This window comes from Hyperoodon ampullatus (assembly GCF_949752795.1).
Source record: "Hyperoodon ampullatus genome assembly, chromosome: 10".
NCBI classification, from domain to species: domain Eukaryota; kingdom Metazoa; phylum Chordata; class Mammalia; order Artiodactyla; family Ziphiidae; genus Hyperoodon; species Hyperoodon ampullatus.
This window is the reverse complement of record NC_136923.1, coordinates 45,740,528-45,756,245: the sequence shown is the minus strand read 5'-3', so window position 1 is coordinate 45,756,245 and position 15,718 is coordinate 45,740,528. Positions and strand designations below refer to the sequence as shown.

Below are 15,718 nucleotides of genomic sequence, written 5' to 3'. Positions count from 1 at the left end.
ATGTGTTTGTTGGCAAGCTGTATATGTTCTTTGGAGAAATGTCTATTTAGGTCTTCTGCCCATTTTGGGATTGGGTTGTTCGTTTTTTGGATATTGAGCTGCATGAGCTGCTTGTATATTTTGGAGATTAATCCTTTGCCAGTTGCTTCATTTGCAAATATTTTCTTCCATTCTGAGGGCTGTCTTTTTGTCTTGTTTATGGTTTCCTTTGCTGTGCAAAAGCTTTTAAGTTTCATTAGGTCCCATTTGTTTATTTTTGTTTTTATTTCCATTTCTCTAGGAGGTGGGTCAAAAATGATCTTGCTGTGAATTTATGTCATAGAGTGTTCTGCCCATGTTTTCCTCTAAGAGTTTTATAGAGTCTGGCCTTACATTTAGGTCTTTAATCAATTTTGAGTTTATTTTTGTGTATGGTGTTAGGAAGTGTTCTAATTTCATTCTTTTACATGTAGCTGCCCAGTTTTCCCAGTACCACTTATTGAAGAGGCTGTCTTTTCTCCATTGTATATTCTTGCCTCCTTTATCAAAGATAAGGTGACCATATGTACGTGGGTTTATCTCTGGGTTTTCTCTCCTGTTCCGTTGGTCTATATTTCTGTTTTTGTGCCACTACCATACTGTCTTGATTACTGTAGCTTTGAGCTGGAGGATCCGGCCCCCTGCAAGATGGTTTTGAGGGCTAGAGATGTATTGGGTTGGCCAAAAAGTTCCTTCGGTTTTAAAGTAAAAATAAAAGACACATTTTTCATTTGCACCAAGAACTTTATTGAACAACATATTCACCCTTATTTGTTCCACTGCCTTCTGCCATTATCAGGCAACTTCATAATTCCATTTTCCCAAAACTTTTTATCTTTTTGAGCAAATAACTGTTCCAGGTGCCTTTTACAGTCTTCCAGGGAATGGAAATTTTTTCCATTAAGAGAATTTTGTAAAGACCTAAATAAATGGAAATCCGAAGGTGCAATGTCTGGTAAATATGGCGGATGAATCAGAACTTCCCACCCAAGCTATAACAGTTTTTCCCTGGTCATCATAGAAACATGCGGTGTTGCATTATCCTGATGGAAGCTTATGTGTTTTCTGTTGACTAATTCTGTACACTTTTCACTGAGTGCTGCTTTCAGTTGGCCTAATTGGTGCAGTACTTGTTGGAATTAATAGTTTGGTTTTCTGGAAGGAGCTCATAATAGAAGACTCCCTTCTGATCCCACCATATACACATCACCTTCTTTGGAAGAAGACCAGCCTTTGGTGTGGTTGGTGATGGTTCATTTCACTTGCCCCACAGTCTCTTCCATTCCACACTATTGGGCAGTATCCACTTTTTATCACCCATCACAATTTGTTTAAAAAACAAAACATTTTCATTACATTTCAATGGAGAATCGCATGCGGAAATACGCTCAGGAAGGTTTTTTTCCCCTTAACTTATGTGGAACCCAAACATCAAAGCGATGAACATAACCAAGTTGGTGCAAATGATTTTCAGCGCTTGATTTGGATATTTTGAGTATGTCGGCTATGTCCCGTATGGTATAATGTTGACTGTTCTCAGTTAATGTCTCAGTTTGATCGCTCTCAATTTCAACTGGTCTACCCGACCGCAGAGCGTTGGCCAGTGAGAAATCTCCAGCATGAAACTTCGAAAACCACTTTTGACACGTTTGATCAGTCACAGTATCTGCTCCATACACTGCACAAATCTTTTTTTAAGGTTTTAGTTGTGTTTTTACCTTTCTTGAAATAATAAAGCATAATATGCTGAAAGTGTTGCTTTTTTTCTTCCATCTTCAATATTAAAATGGCTACACAAAAATCCACCAATTTTGATAAGTTTTTTTTTAAATGCATAGCTGATATGACAGCTGTCACTAACAAAATTGTTTCAAATGAAGTTAAAGACAACTAAGTGCCACTAGGGCCATCTTATGGAAAAACTGAATGAATCTTTTGGCCACCCCAATATTTAGTGGCTATAGAAAAGTCAGGTAGCCCCAGACTGTAAACTGGCATCATGCTCTGAGGAAGGAAGGGCATGTGAGTTCACTGAGTAGTACTTTCTGTGTTAGGTACCACCACATGCTTATCTCCTTTCATGTTTTCTCTAAAGAATTAATTCAGCTGACACTTAGATCATGGGATAGCACACAGCCAATATGAATTCACTGTTACATTTAGAATCCCAGTAAAATTGCAAGAGATGTGTATCAATGGTAGCATCCTGGCTTAGATAGATGCAGAAGTTGATGTTGAAAGCAGACTGTTCTGACACCTTGCCAAGAGTCACAGTAGCAGAGCCAAGTATGAATCCCTAGACCCTGGTTTAGTCTCTGTTATTCATCATTATCTTTTACCCGCAATTAAGGTGGTGAAGTATGTAGCTTGTCTCGTGTGTTTTAATAAATAATTCCAAGATCCCCTCAACCAAGATGATAGTTAGTCAATAAGTTTTAACCCAAAATTGTAAAGCCAGTAGATGAAAATGGCCTTTGGACTACCTTGCTGTTTTTATTTGCTCATATTCTAAATGACCAGTAAAGCTTGGCTAAGTACTTATGGAATCCTGAATTATGGATTTCTCTTAGTTTTCCCTCTCTTTTCTAATAAGTGTCTCTTCAGAGAGCATTGTTTCTTTTTCTTAAAATTGTTATTGGAGTATAGTTGATTTACATTGTTGTGTTGGTTTCTGCTATACAGCAAAATGAATCAGTTATACATACATATAGGTCCACTCTTTTTTAGATTCTTTTCCCATGTAGGTCATTACAGAGTATTGAGTAGAGTTCCCTGTGCTATACAGCTGGTCCTTTTAAGTTATCGAGAGCATTGTTTCTTATTTCAGTTTCCACAGTGGTAGCTTTATGTAATTCTTCAAGGTGTAGTTGATAGTTACTCTCACAAGATGCTTTGATGATATCAATCTATAAAAGATTGTGTGGGTTGTGGGTAAAAAGGACCAGAAGTCTAAAAATTCTTTAAATTCCAGAATGTAGAAATCCTCTTTTATTTCAAGTGATCAGGTAGGGTATTTAAAAGGAAACTCCTTAGTACAAAATATTTTCTAATTCTTTTTTTCAATTTGTTAGTGTACCAATAGATCACTGCTTTTTATTCTTTCATTTTTTTCAGCACCACTTTGTATTTTACTGCTGTCATCTTTCTAAATCTTTCCCTATAATATCTGCCAAGTATTGCTTTTGACCTTGATGACCGACTTTGATCTACATGATACCTGGTGTCAGTCTGAAAGAGGTAGAGTCCTTGAGACTGAATTAGGGAAAAGGTTGGGAAAAGAAATGAAGTGGGCACCAACGACACATCCTTCTAGAACACAGAGCTGTAAGTTCTTTCTAAAGCATAAGTCACCTCTTCCATTTGTCTGCACACCTGGGATTCTTCTGCATTCAAAGCCCATGCCTGCTTTTAACAGGAACCTCTTGAAAGTAGAAGAGCTGAGTGCTGCCAGTGTTTAAAATGATAATAGTGCTTAGATTTATGAAGCACTTTTCTTTTTCGGGGAGGAGAGGGATATGATGCAGGAATGTGTACTGGGAAGGTGAGGAGTAGGGGAGGGAGGTGTCAGAATCTCTGCTAGGAGTCCAGTCCCTATCCCCAACCTACCTTGTGAGTTTGTGTGTGAAAGATGTGGAAGCAGAGACAAATAGATGCTCAGGACTCACTGGTGTGGTGGGAGCACCTGGGCCTTGCAGGCTGGAATACCTTGGATTTGAATCCCAGCCACGTCACTTTTACCTGTGAGACGCTGGGCATGTTACTTGACCTGTCTGAGTATCAGTTTCCTTGTTTGTAAAGTAGGCATGCTAACTACTCAGCAGGGGACTTAAATGAGAGAATACAAGATATGTAAATATGATGTGCCTTAAGTATACCTGGCCCAGGGAAGGTAAGCGGTAAATGGTTGCTGTATTATTAATAGCAACAAGAAGAAAGGTGCTCACCCCCCCTTCCTGTTTACAGAGGGCTCCTGGGGGCCATGATTTCTTCTTTTCTGTGTTCTGGCACATGGGAGGGCCCTCAGTTCGTATTTACGGAGTGAACTAACTCCTAGCAGGCTTACGAGATATAAATTTATGGTTTTATTTTGCATTTGTGAGCCTAGCCCAGGGCTTGGCACCTGTGATTTTGGCAGGAATCAAGAGAAGAAGGGTGTTAAGTGTCAGGGAGCTTCATTTTGGTAAGACCGTCAATACCCAAATAGTGGAGCAAATCATCACCTTAATACACTGAGATGCCTCACCACTGCAGAGTGAACAGGGGCGGGGGATGTTACCAAGTTTGGGGGCTAGGGAAAGAAAATATTCAATATTAAAATCCAGGTCACCTGACTTCCCAATCTGGGCCTTGTCTCTCACTTCTGGAGTGATGGGGGGCAGCTTGATACATTACTCTGGTAGTAGGACGTTTTAACTGCTGTTGGTCAGCAGGTGTGTTGGCATTGCCTGGAAGACTGAAATGTGGCCACTGAGTCTTCTTTGATCTCACACTCCCATGAAGGCTGTCAGGGTAGGGGCTGCAGTCTCTATTTCAGTATCTCTTGGAGTTACCAGTTCGACTCCTCCGGGCTTTCCCCTTATTGTTGTCCCCCATGAGCTACCCTATCTGGTGGCTGAGTGCAAGTGAGATTTGTCTGCTGTAGTCCATGGTCGTCATCGTTTCTCTCCTGCCCTTGAAAACTTTGATGACATCTCATTATCTGCATATTATTTTCTAACTCCTTGGTCAAGGCCTCATATGATCAGCCCCAGGGTGGTTTTCCAGCCTCGTCCGCCAGCCCTCGTGCAGCCCGTGCTCACGCCAAACAGTCACCTTGGCATTTTCCACATGGATCCTGTGCCTTATCACTCCCGGCCTTTCCTCACATGATTCCAGCACCTGAAACACCAGCTATCTATGGCATTCCCTGCAGACCTCGTCCCCACCATCCAAACGGTGAAGTTGTGTCACCTTTTCCTACTCCCGCCCCAGCTCCTCTATTCCCTCCTCCACTGTGGCAGTTTTCACGCTCTGCCTTTAGTGCAGTTATTTGAAAGCTTGCCATTCTTCTTCTTCTATTTTTAAATTTTATTGAAGTATAGTTGATTTACAGTGTTGTGTTAATTTCTGCTGTACAGCAAAGTGACTCAGTTATGCATATGTATACTTTTTCATGTTCTTTTCCATTATGATTTGTCACAGGATATCAAACATAGTTCCCTATGCTATATAGTAGGACCTTGTTGTTTATCCCTTCTATGTATAATAGTTTGCATCTGCTAATCCCAAACTCCCAATCCATCCTCCCTCCCCCACCCCACTCCTCCCCACTTGGCAACCACAAGTCTGTTCTCTATGTTTATAAGTCTGTTTTATAGATAAGTTCATTTGTGTTGTGTTTTAGATTCCACATATAAGTGCTATCATATGGTATTTGTCTTTCTCTTTCTGACTTACTTTGCGTAGTATGATCACCTCTAGATCCATCCATGTTTCCGGAAATGGAATTATTTCATTTTTTTTAACGGCTGAGTAGTATTTCATTGTATATAGGTGCCATATCTTCTTTATCCATTCATCTGTCGATGGACATTTAGGCTGTTTCCATGTCTTAGCTACTGTAAGTAGTGCTGCTATGAGCATAGGGGTGCATGTATCTTTTGGAATTATAGTTTTGTCTGGATACGTGCCCAGGAGTGATATTGCTGGATCATATGGCAACTCTGTTTTTAGTTTTTTGAGGAACCTTCATACTGTTTTCCATAGTAAAGCATGCCATTCTTTTAATGAAACCGTGAGGTTCTACAGAGTGGGGACTGAGTCGTATCATCTGTGCATGGCAAGCATGTGGGTGATGGTGTCTGGGGAGCACACCGAGTGTTGAATTGAATTGTCTAGGCCACACCATTGCAGGTTGTGCTCTGTTGTGCTTAAACCTGCTTAGGACGTTGGCAGCAACTGCCTGAGGAATTGACTCTTGTTCACTACAGGTACCGTACCTCTGTGTTTATGTAACAAACCTCTGTTGAGGACCTGCCCCCTGTGCACTAGATTCATGTAGCAATGGTAGATGTAATAGAGTTATATTCTTCCTGGCCTTTCTTCTTGTGCCAAGAAGTTAGCTGTATCCCTTTATCTCATTTTGGGTAATGCTGTAATGCCATTTAATATTACATATGGCTCATAAGTTGACATGCCCATGTTTTATATGTTTACAGCTATTAAATTTATATTTGTACCTAGAGTTCTTGTCTGAGATCCGTACTTAATATATTCAGTAGCTTCCTAAACGTGACCGCTAGAATGCCCCACAGTCCCCTCAAATTCAACGTGTCTAAAGCGGAGCTCAGGATTCACCTCCCAAACCATCCTCCTGCCAGCAAGTCCTGCCCCTCTCATCCTGCTGTGCAAACTAGAAACCTGGGGGTCATTCTTAAAATTTCCCTTTTTCATATTCCTCATTTAGTTTTTTACCAAATAATTTAGATTTTGCCTCAAGCACTACTGCTAGCACCCAGCTCAAGCTGCCCTCTCCTCTTGCCCAGGCGGTAACAGCTAGGTGAGCCAAGAACCATGGATGGCCAGGAGTGGGGTTGGTTACCAGCCAGAAAGGACTGGGGCAGTGAGTTGTGGAAAGGGATCAGTGGGACAGAGGCAAAGGCAGAGGACTGGACAGGGAGGGCCATGGCAACATCACGGCAGAGGTGGGTCTTCTTGCTGTGGAAAGAGCCCCTTACAGAATGCACACGTAAGGCATCTGGGAATTGAAAGGCTGACTCTGGAGAGTGTGCCTTTGGGGAGCTGGAGAGACCCTGAGAGAGGCTGGCCAGGCCCCTGTATTCGTTGCTCGGCCACCCACACGTGATCCCCTTGGCGCACAGAGTTTCTGCTGTGGGCTTGGATTTTTGTGAGGAGAGTTGAATTTCATATGCATTCCTGATGTGCACCTTCCTCCTGTGCAAGCTATAGCATTCCCTTTCTGGAACCTTGGCATCTTTATAAGGAGGTGGTACCCGAATACTGGTGGGCAGGGTCAGGATGTTTCTTGGTGACAATAACAGATGACTGTAGACCTTGGAGGGTCTGGAGGCCCACTGGATATCCTGGTGGGAAGAGTCCCACAGTGTGTGCTTGTGCTTGTAGCCATGTCTCCTTGCTTATGTGTGTTTGGAAAGGAAGCAGTGGCCCCATGCCCCTCCCTGCCTAGGTGCTGGTTTGCAAGACTGCCTTATTTTTCCCAAGAGACAGTCGGTCTACTCTAAAGGATAACATGTTAATATGCAAAGGCCGATATTCCACCTCACATGGTGCTTCAGAAGGCAGGATCAACAGCCGAACTTCAAAAAGGTTCAGACCTAGGGTAATGCTACGCGTTTGTTTTCTGGGAGGAAATTTCACCTCTCTAATAGAGGCCAGGGGTTGAGGTAGGGATAGGGGAGGGGAGAGGTGAGAGGAAACTCCTAGCTACCAATTATTGTTGTCCCCCTTGGCTGCAGAGAGGTGCAAGCTGTTAAAAGGCAGGTGTCTGATTTTCCACAACATCTTTTTTTTTTTTTTTTTTCCTTTTGAACGAAGGAAAATGGGCCACCTAAATTCTCTCCATAGGCCCTAAGGCAGAAGGAATCTTGGCATTTATGAGAGGGGCCCCAGAGTCCAGGTTAGTGACCTAAGGCGGGGCAGCCTGCTTTAAAAAGGCTCTGGCAAAGGTCATTACCTAAAAGTAGTTTTGTTCTGAGTGAAATTAAAAACAGAGAGGGTGTATGCGAATGAAATGTGTATGTACTATAGCAAATACAATAAATAATCAGTGCCTTCTCTCAGGATAAAATTATTCATCTCTATGATAGAAATCTTCTCTGAAATGAGGCAGTTCTATAAACCTTCTGGGAAAGACACACTTAAAGTTAAAGCCACTCATTTCTCAATTCTTACTTCCATTGTGTACTTCCTAAGCAATGTAGACCTGTATCTGAAGCTTCTTCATGCAGTGGTCCAAAGCCTGTTCATTCGATAAATATTCTAGATGTTATTTGAGCAGGTGTGTGCATATAGAGAAGGAAAGCACAGCAGAATGCATTTGGTCTGCATAATATAATGTGTATGTATAACAGTGCCCAGAAGAGGTGAGCTTGTGTGATTTGGAGTCATTTAGCCTGGATTCATCCTCCAGCTTTGTCACCCATTGGCTGTGGGACTTTAAGCAAACTACTCAACCTCTCTGAACTTTAGTTTTCTCCCCTGAAAAATGGGGATAACTACACCTCGTCTCAGGATGGTTGGGAAGATAAAGTGCTTTACCACCCGCAGTGTGTGAACATCAATATCATCCCTCCAATGACAACCCTGGTTATTGCTTTATCTGTGGTCCGCCCAGATCCGCCTCTGTGGCCTGAGCTGGTGGCAGTGTGTGTACTCTGTCACGTGATTACTGAGCATAACTTCTCTTCAGGGGCCTGAGGTCAAATGCTTCCTCTGTGCCGTCATCTGTTGGGACTGGGTGGACCTGTCTCCTACGGCCAAACTGACTAATCTCCAAGACCCCCTTCCCCTCTCCTCCCCCTGTTCAGGCACAGAAGTCCGGCTCTGGAGGGAGCACTCAGGCCGCAGAAGACCTACTGCTGCTCGGCAAGCCCCTGACAGACCTTATCAGCCTGCTCATCCCGCTGGTAAGAGCTCACACACCTGCTTGTGTGTCTCTCAGGTCGTTGCAGAGGGTGAAGTGATTTTATTTGAATTTCATGATGTCTTGAGTTGCTATGCTATTTTGATTCCTTTCAAAACTAGAACCAAAAGAAATTTCAGAAGATTATTTAGCCTGGAAATGCTAAATTTCTACTTTAATATGCTGTGGCTAATCATTCATTTAAGTGGATATTTAAGTAAGGCAGAGGCTCAAATTCTTCTTAACGGATGTGAGGTAAAAAAAAAAAAAGGAAAATCAAGAAATGAATTCCAAGAAGGAAGAAGAAATCCATTGTGGGCGTCAGTTCTCTTTCCAAAAGATATTTTAGGGTTACTTGGCATGCAGGACTACCCTGAAATGCAGAAGCGCAGACAGAGCTAGAACATATCCACCACAGTCTCCATAGAAATAGAATGAAATAAGTGAAATTACACGAAAACAGATGAGACTGCACAAGACTACTGAGTATGTGAAAAGAACCCAGTGGAGACTTGGAGTTTGGACCAACTGAACCTCATTGTAGTTTTGACTTGCATTTCCCTGATAATTAGCAATATTGAGCATCTTTTCATGTGCCTGTTGGCTATCTGTATGTCTTCTTTGGAGAAATGTCTTTTTAGGTCTGCCGCCCATTTTTTGATTGGGTTGTTTGTTTTTTGTGTTATTGAGTTGTATGAGCTGTTTGTATATTTTGGAAATATGCAGGACATAGATGGGGCTCCAGTGAACAGAGGGAAGACTAACCAAATCATGTACTCTTTAAGGACATATAAATGACCAAAACATCCCCATTAAATATAACTGATGCAATATATGATATGTAGGATAATACTTATATTAATAGTATATAAGATTTAAACAATAAAAAAAAGCTTAAAGGCAGTTGAAGAATCTATTTCAGGTAAACTTCTAGGACACTCTATTTCACATATGTATCTTATAGACAGGGTTTTGGTGCTTGCCACATTCTGAGATTTGTTTTAATAGTTGAATTTATTCCAATTAGATTTATTCTTAAACTTATCTTTGGTCTTAATTTTATTGTCTTATTGTATATTTTCTTTCTAAATGTTTTCCTCTATTAGACGTAAGGTTTAATGCAAAACAAAAAACCTTTATCAGGACAAAGAGAAGGACTCTACAATGGTAAGGAATAAAATCCACAGGAAGATACAATAACTCTGAACCTTTTTGTGTCAAATATCAGAGCATAGAACTATAAAAACAGGGAGGGACCTAAACATACAGGGAAGGACCAAAACATACAGGGAAAAAAAAGTACAGTAGTATCAAGAGATTTAACCTGTCTTTCTCATTGCTTGATGACTCAAGTGGATGAAAATGATGATGTAGAGCAGGGGTTGACAAACGAAGGCATGTGGACTAACTCTGGCCCACTGCCTCTTTTTGTAAGTAAAGTTTTATTGAATACAGCCACACAAACAATTGTCTATGGCTGCTTTTGCATCTTGACGGTAGAGTTGAGGAGTTACAACAGGGACTCTGTAGCCCACAAGCCTGTGTTGTTTACTATCTGGCTCTTTACAGAAAACGTTTGTTGACCCCTGGTATAGAGGATATGAAAACTTTAGTAAGATTAATCTAATAGAAGTATATCCGTCTCTCTACCCTGAAAATAGAGACTGTACCTTCTTTTCAATTTCCTGGAAATACTTTAAAAAGTTCACCGTGCGTTAGGTTAAAAGAATATCAATAAATTCTAATAAGTAGGAATTGTATAGACCACATTGTGTAACCATAATACACTTAAACTAGAAGGAAAAATAAAAACAATAAAAATACACTGTTAGCAAATATTATCGATGAGCACAGTCAAAGACATTGTGATTGTATCAGTCTGGGTCCCATCGGAAGACAAACCACATAGTGATTTAAACAAGAGAATTTCAATATAAAGAATTATTAAGCTATCATTGAAGAGTAAATGTAAGATTTAAAAAGAACTCTGTAGGGTATCTGAAAGCTGAGGGAGAGGGAGAGTACCTCAGGAAGGACAAACTTGAAAGGGGATACCTCTTCCCCAAGGCTGTGGGTCAGACCTCATTGGAGAAGGTATGACTACAGCCCACAGGACAGTGGGCAAATTTGCTGGGTTGCCCAGGCCAGAGCTGGTCCACAATCCCTGGGAAGCAGGAAGCAACCCTTGAGAGTGCCGGTGAATTGTAGCTAGTGGGCAGACGCACAGAGGGTGGCAGGGTGCTGCTCCTGGTGGTGGGAGGCCTGGAGGGTCCGATGTCTGTGTAGGGAGGACCACAGGAGACGAACCCAGAGAGGCAGGCAAGTAGGGGGACTCGGGGTGCCAGTGCTCGGGAAAGCCTGGAATGTACAGTCTCCACTAGGGAGAGCAGTGGAACTGTGATCACAGGCCAGGCTAGGATGAGGGCTGCAGAGGGGCCCAATATTGTGGGCCCCCAGTAAGGTCAGACCTCCACCAGATGCCACGACAGCCGTACTCTGGCCTACACTACAGCTGCCAGAAATAGCTGGAGAGCCCCTTCTTGCTGCAATGTGTACTCTGAGATATTTTCCCCAGCCTTTGGGACTCTGAACTCCTGTTTCTAGTAACTTGATCACACTTAGGTTCTAGTACATTGTCCAAATGTCTGCCTAACGTGTGTGAACTGTGTTGTGTACATACACATTTACCACTAGAGTCGTTAGGTTTAAAAATGGCCTGCGACAGACATTCAGTATGTCTTCTCTGGAAAAGATTAATACACATTTATAGCTGTGTATACAGTGAAGAAAAATAGTAATAAGGCTATTGAGGGCCTCAACTAGAGCACATACAGACCAAAGATAAATTTTTCCAGTGGTTGTTAAAAATGTGATAAGTTACAGAATGAGGTGCTGGAATTGCTTTCCCACGGGGAAAAATAAGCAGACTTTTAGTTTTCACTGGGCTTGGGTAATTGTAGAGGTATTTTACCTAAAGGAAGGAGAATGAACTTGTTAGCTTTTGAGGTTCTTTCCAGATAGAGTCCTGTGAAAGTAAGCATACTTATCCTTCAGGGAGTATGAAACCTGTCAACCCATAATTTACGACCCATGTTTATACTTTACACTATAAAATCATAGTGAACTGTGGGTATAAGACTGATTCTCAGTCTGTTGTTTTTTTTTTTAATAAATAAATTTATTTATTTATTTTTGGCTGTGTTGGGTCTTCATTGCTGCATGCTGGCTTTCTCTAGTTGTGGTGAGTGGGGGCTACTCTGCGTTGCAGCGTGTGGGCTTCTCGTTGCAGTGGCTTCTCTTGTTGCGAAGTCTGGGCTCTAGTCGCGCGGGCTTCGGTAGTTGTGGCTTGCGGTCTCTAGAGTGCAGGCTCAGTAGTTGTGGCTCACAGGCTTAGTTGCTCCGCGGCATGTAGGATCTTCCCAGACCAGGGCTCGAACCCGTGTCCCCTGCATTGGCAGGTGGATTCTTAACCACTGCGCCACCAGGGAAGTCCTCTCAGTCTGTCTTGAGTGTGAACTACTTAGAGAATCTGATGATTCTAGACTCTTCGGGAAAAATGCCTAGACTCACCTATATGCAAAGTTCTGTACACAATACAGAATTTCAAGGGGCTCTTTGAACCCTCAATTGGTAACCATAGTGTGAGTAAGATATGGCTAATAAAATATATAACAAGTTGACTATGTCTCCTGAAGAAAAGATAAAGCAGGGTAGTTGTTGGACGTAAATATTTTCTTTTCTTTTTAATAAATTTATCTTATTTATTTATTTTTGACTGCGTTGGGTCTTCATTGCTGCACGCGGGCTTTCTCTAGTTGCGGTGAGCAGGGGCTACTCTTCATTGCGGTGTGCGGGCTTTTCATTGCGGTGGCTTCTCTTGTTGGGGAGCACAGGCTCTAGGAGCGTGGGCTTCAGTAGTTGTGGTGCGTGAGCTCAGTAGTTGTGGCTCGCAGACTCTAGAGCGCAGGCTCAGTAATTGTGGCGCACGGGCTTAGTTGTTCCGCGGGGCTCGGAACTGTGTCCCCTGCATTGGCAGGCAGATTTTTCACCACTGTGCCACCAGGGAAGCCCCTAAATATTTTCTTTTTCAAGAAAATACAAAGCCAGGATATGTATCCCAGATGAATTTTGTAACTAGATAATTAATTGCTATAAAAATTACGCTGCAGCTTCCTTTTCCCCTATTAAAATAAGTATTTTCAAATTTATGAGATAATTGTTTTTAAGGTTTTCCTTATTATGTGCCAAAGATGCCAGTCTTCAGCCTGGCTTATACTTTTCATATTAACCATGCCTTTCTCGGCCACTGGAAAGGTGTCCCTCTGCAGTCTGGGTAGGATTGCAGCCCTCACCTAGCATCTCCTATGTTGATCTCCTGTAATATCCTCTGGATAACTTTTTTTTTAGTGAAGTGTCTGGCAGTTCTTGGCTGTAAACTTGTAGCTTCCTGACAAAAAATTATTGAATTACAGAGATCCAGCATATACTCTGCAGATAATAATATACAGGATCCTCAGTATACCTTCATAAGCATCATGCATAAGATCAAAGAACAGCCATTGGGTACACAAACATGCCAATTTATCACACAATACAATATAGAAATTTTTTTGCTATGCTTCTGGGTTCCCTGGGGCCCTGTGGAGGGAATAACTAACTACATGATTTGGGCCAAGGAAGAAGGGCTCTTTGATTTTTTTTTTCTTTTTTTTGTTGTGATGAAATAAACATAATGTAAAAGTTACCCCATTAATCAATTTTAAGTGCTCAGTTCAGTAGTATTAAATATATTCATAATGTTGTGCAGTCATCACCACCATCCACCTCTGTAATTCTTTTCATCTTGTAAAACTGAAACTCTATACCCATTAAACAGTAACTATCCCTTCTCCCCTCCCCACAGCCCGTCAGCCACCATTCTATTGGGTTGGCCAAAAAGTGCCTTCAGTTTTTAAGTAAAAATAAAAGACACATTTTTCATTTGCACCAAGAACTTTATTGAACAACATATTCACCCTTTTGTTCCACTACCTTCTGCCATTTTTCAGGCAACTTCATAATTCCATCTTCCCAAAACTTTTTATCTTTTTGAGCAAAGAACTGTTCCAGGTGCCTTTTACAATCTTCCAGGGAATGGAAGTTTTTTCCATTAAGAGAATTTTGTGAAGACTTAAATAAATGGAAATCCGAAGTGCAGTGTCTGGTATATACGGCGGATGAATCAGAACTTCCCACCCAAGCTATAACAGTTTTTGCCTGGTCATCATAGAAACATGCAGTCTTGCGTTACACTGATGGAAGCTTATGTGTTTTCTGTTGACTAATTCAGGACACTTTTCATTGAGTGGTGCTTTCAGTTGGTCTAACTGGGAGCAGTACTTGCTGGAATTAATAGTTTGGTTTTCTGGAAGGAGTTCATAATAGAGGACTCCCTTCTGATCCCACCATATACACATCACCTTCTTTGGAAGAAGACCAGCCTTTGGTGTGGTTGGTGACGGTTTATTTCACTTGCCCCACAGTCTCTTCCATTCCACATTATTGGGCAGTATCCACTTTTTATCACCCATCACAATTTGTTTTAGAAACAAAATGTTTTCATTACATTTCCATGGAGAATCGCATGTGGAAATAAGGTCAAGAAGATTTTTTCCCCTTAACTTATGTGGAACCCAAACATCAAAGTGATGAACATAACCAAGTTGGTGCAAATGATTTTCAGCACTGATTTGGATATTTTGAGTATGTCGGCTATCTCCTGTGTGGTATAACGTTGATTGTTCTCAATTAATGTCCCGATTTGATTGCTATCAACTTCAACTTGTGTACCTGACCGTGGAGCATCAGCCAGTGAGAAATCTCTGGTACGAAACTTCGTAAACCACTTTTGACGTGTTTGATCAGCCACAGCACCTTCCCCATACACTGCACAAATCTTTTTTTGCGTTTCAGTTGTGTTTTTACCTTTCTTTAAATAATAAAGCATAATATACCAAAAATGTTCCCTTTTTTCTTCCATCTTCAATATTAAAATGGCTACACAAAAATCCACCAATTTTGATAAGTCTTTTTTTAAATGCATGCTGATATGACAGCTGTCACATACAGTCTAACAAAATTGTTTCCAATGAAGTTAAAGACAACTAAATGCTACTAGAGCCATCTTATGGAAAAAAATGAATGAAACTTTTGGCCAACCCAATATTTTCTGTCTCTGTAATTTTGACTGTTCTAAGTACCTCATGTATGTGGAGTCATATATTATTTGTCATTTTGTGACTGGCTTATTTCTTTTAGCATAGAAGTGGTATTTCATTGCAGTTTTAATGTGTTTTTCTCTAACTGTTAGTGATATTGGGCATCTTTTCATGTGCTTATTGATCATTTGGGTATCTTCTTTGAAGAAATGTCTATTCACATCCTTTGCCCATTTTTGAATTAGGTTGTTTGGTTTCTTGTTGTCGAGTATTAGAAACTGTAATCTGAAAATTAACCCATCATCAAATATATATTAAAATACTTTATGCCATTCTGTGGATTGCCTTTTTACTTTGTTGATATTGTGTTTTGATGCACACTTTTTGAAAATTTTCATAAAGTCCAGTTTGCCTAATTTCTCCTTTGTTGCCTGGTGCCTTTTGTGTCATATCCAGGAAATCGTTGCCAAATGCAGTGTCATGAAGATTTTGCCCTATGTTTCGTCCAAGAATTTTATAGTTTTAGGTCTTACACTTAGGTCTTTCATTCACTTTGAGTTTATTTTCACGTGTGGTGTTAAGTAAGGGTCTAACTTCATTCTTTTGAATGTGGATATCCAGTTTTCTCAGAACCGTTTGTTGAAAAGACTGCCCTTTCCCATTGAACGGTCTTGGCACCCTTGTCAAAAATCATTTGACTATATATGTGTGGGTTTATTTCTGGAATCTCTGTTCTCTTCGGTTAGTCTGTATGTCATTCTTCTGGTTTGATCATTGTAGAGTAAGTTTTAAAATCAAGGAGTCCAGCTTTATTGTCCTTTTTTAAGATGGTTTTGGTTATTTGGGGTGACTTGAAATTACA

The 15,718-nt window shown here is 41.0% G+C and overlaps 1 protein-coding gene across 2 annotated transcripts in view; it reads left to right on the top strand.

Annotated features, from left to right (window-relative positions):
* Positions 1–15,718, top strand: part of ULK4 (unc-51 like kinase 4) — a gene marked incomplete at its 5' end in the record, with an annotated part of 522,486 nt that overhangs the window by 357,428 nt on the left and 149,340 nt on the right. For both annotated transcript variants that reach the window (XM_079713313.1, XM_079713312.1), the window contains one exon: positions 8,565–8,663. In XM_079713313.1, coding sequence (XP_079569439.1) covers positions 8,565–8,663 — 99 coding nt within the window. The remainder of the gene's footprint in view (positions 1–8,564; positions 8,664–15,718) is intronic.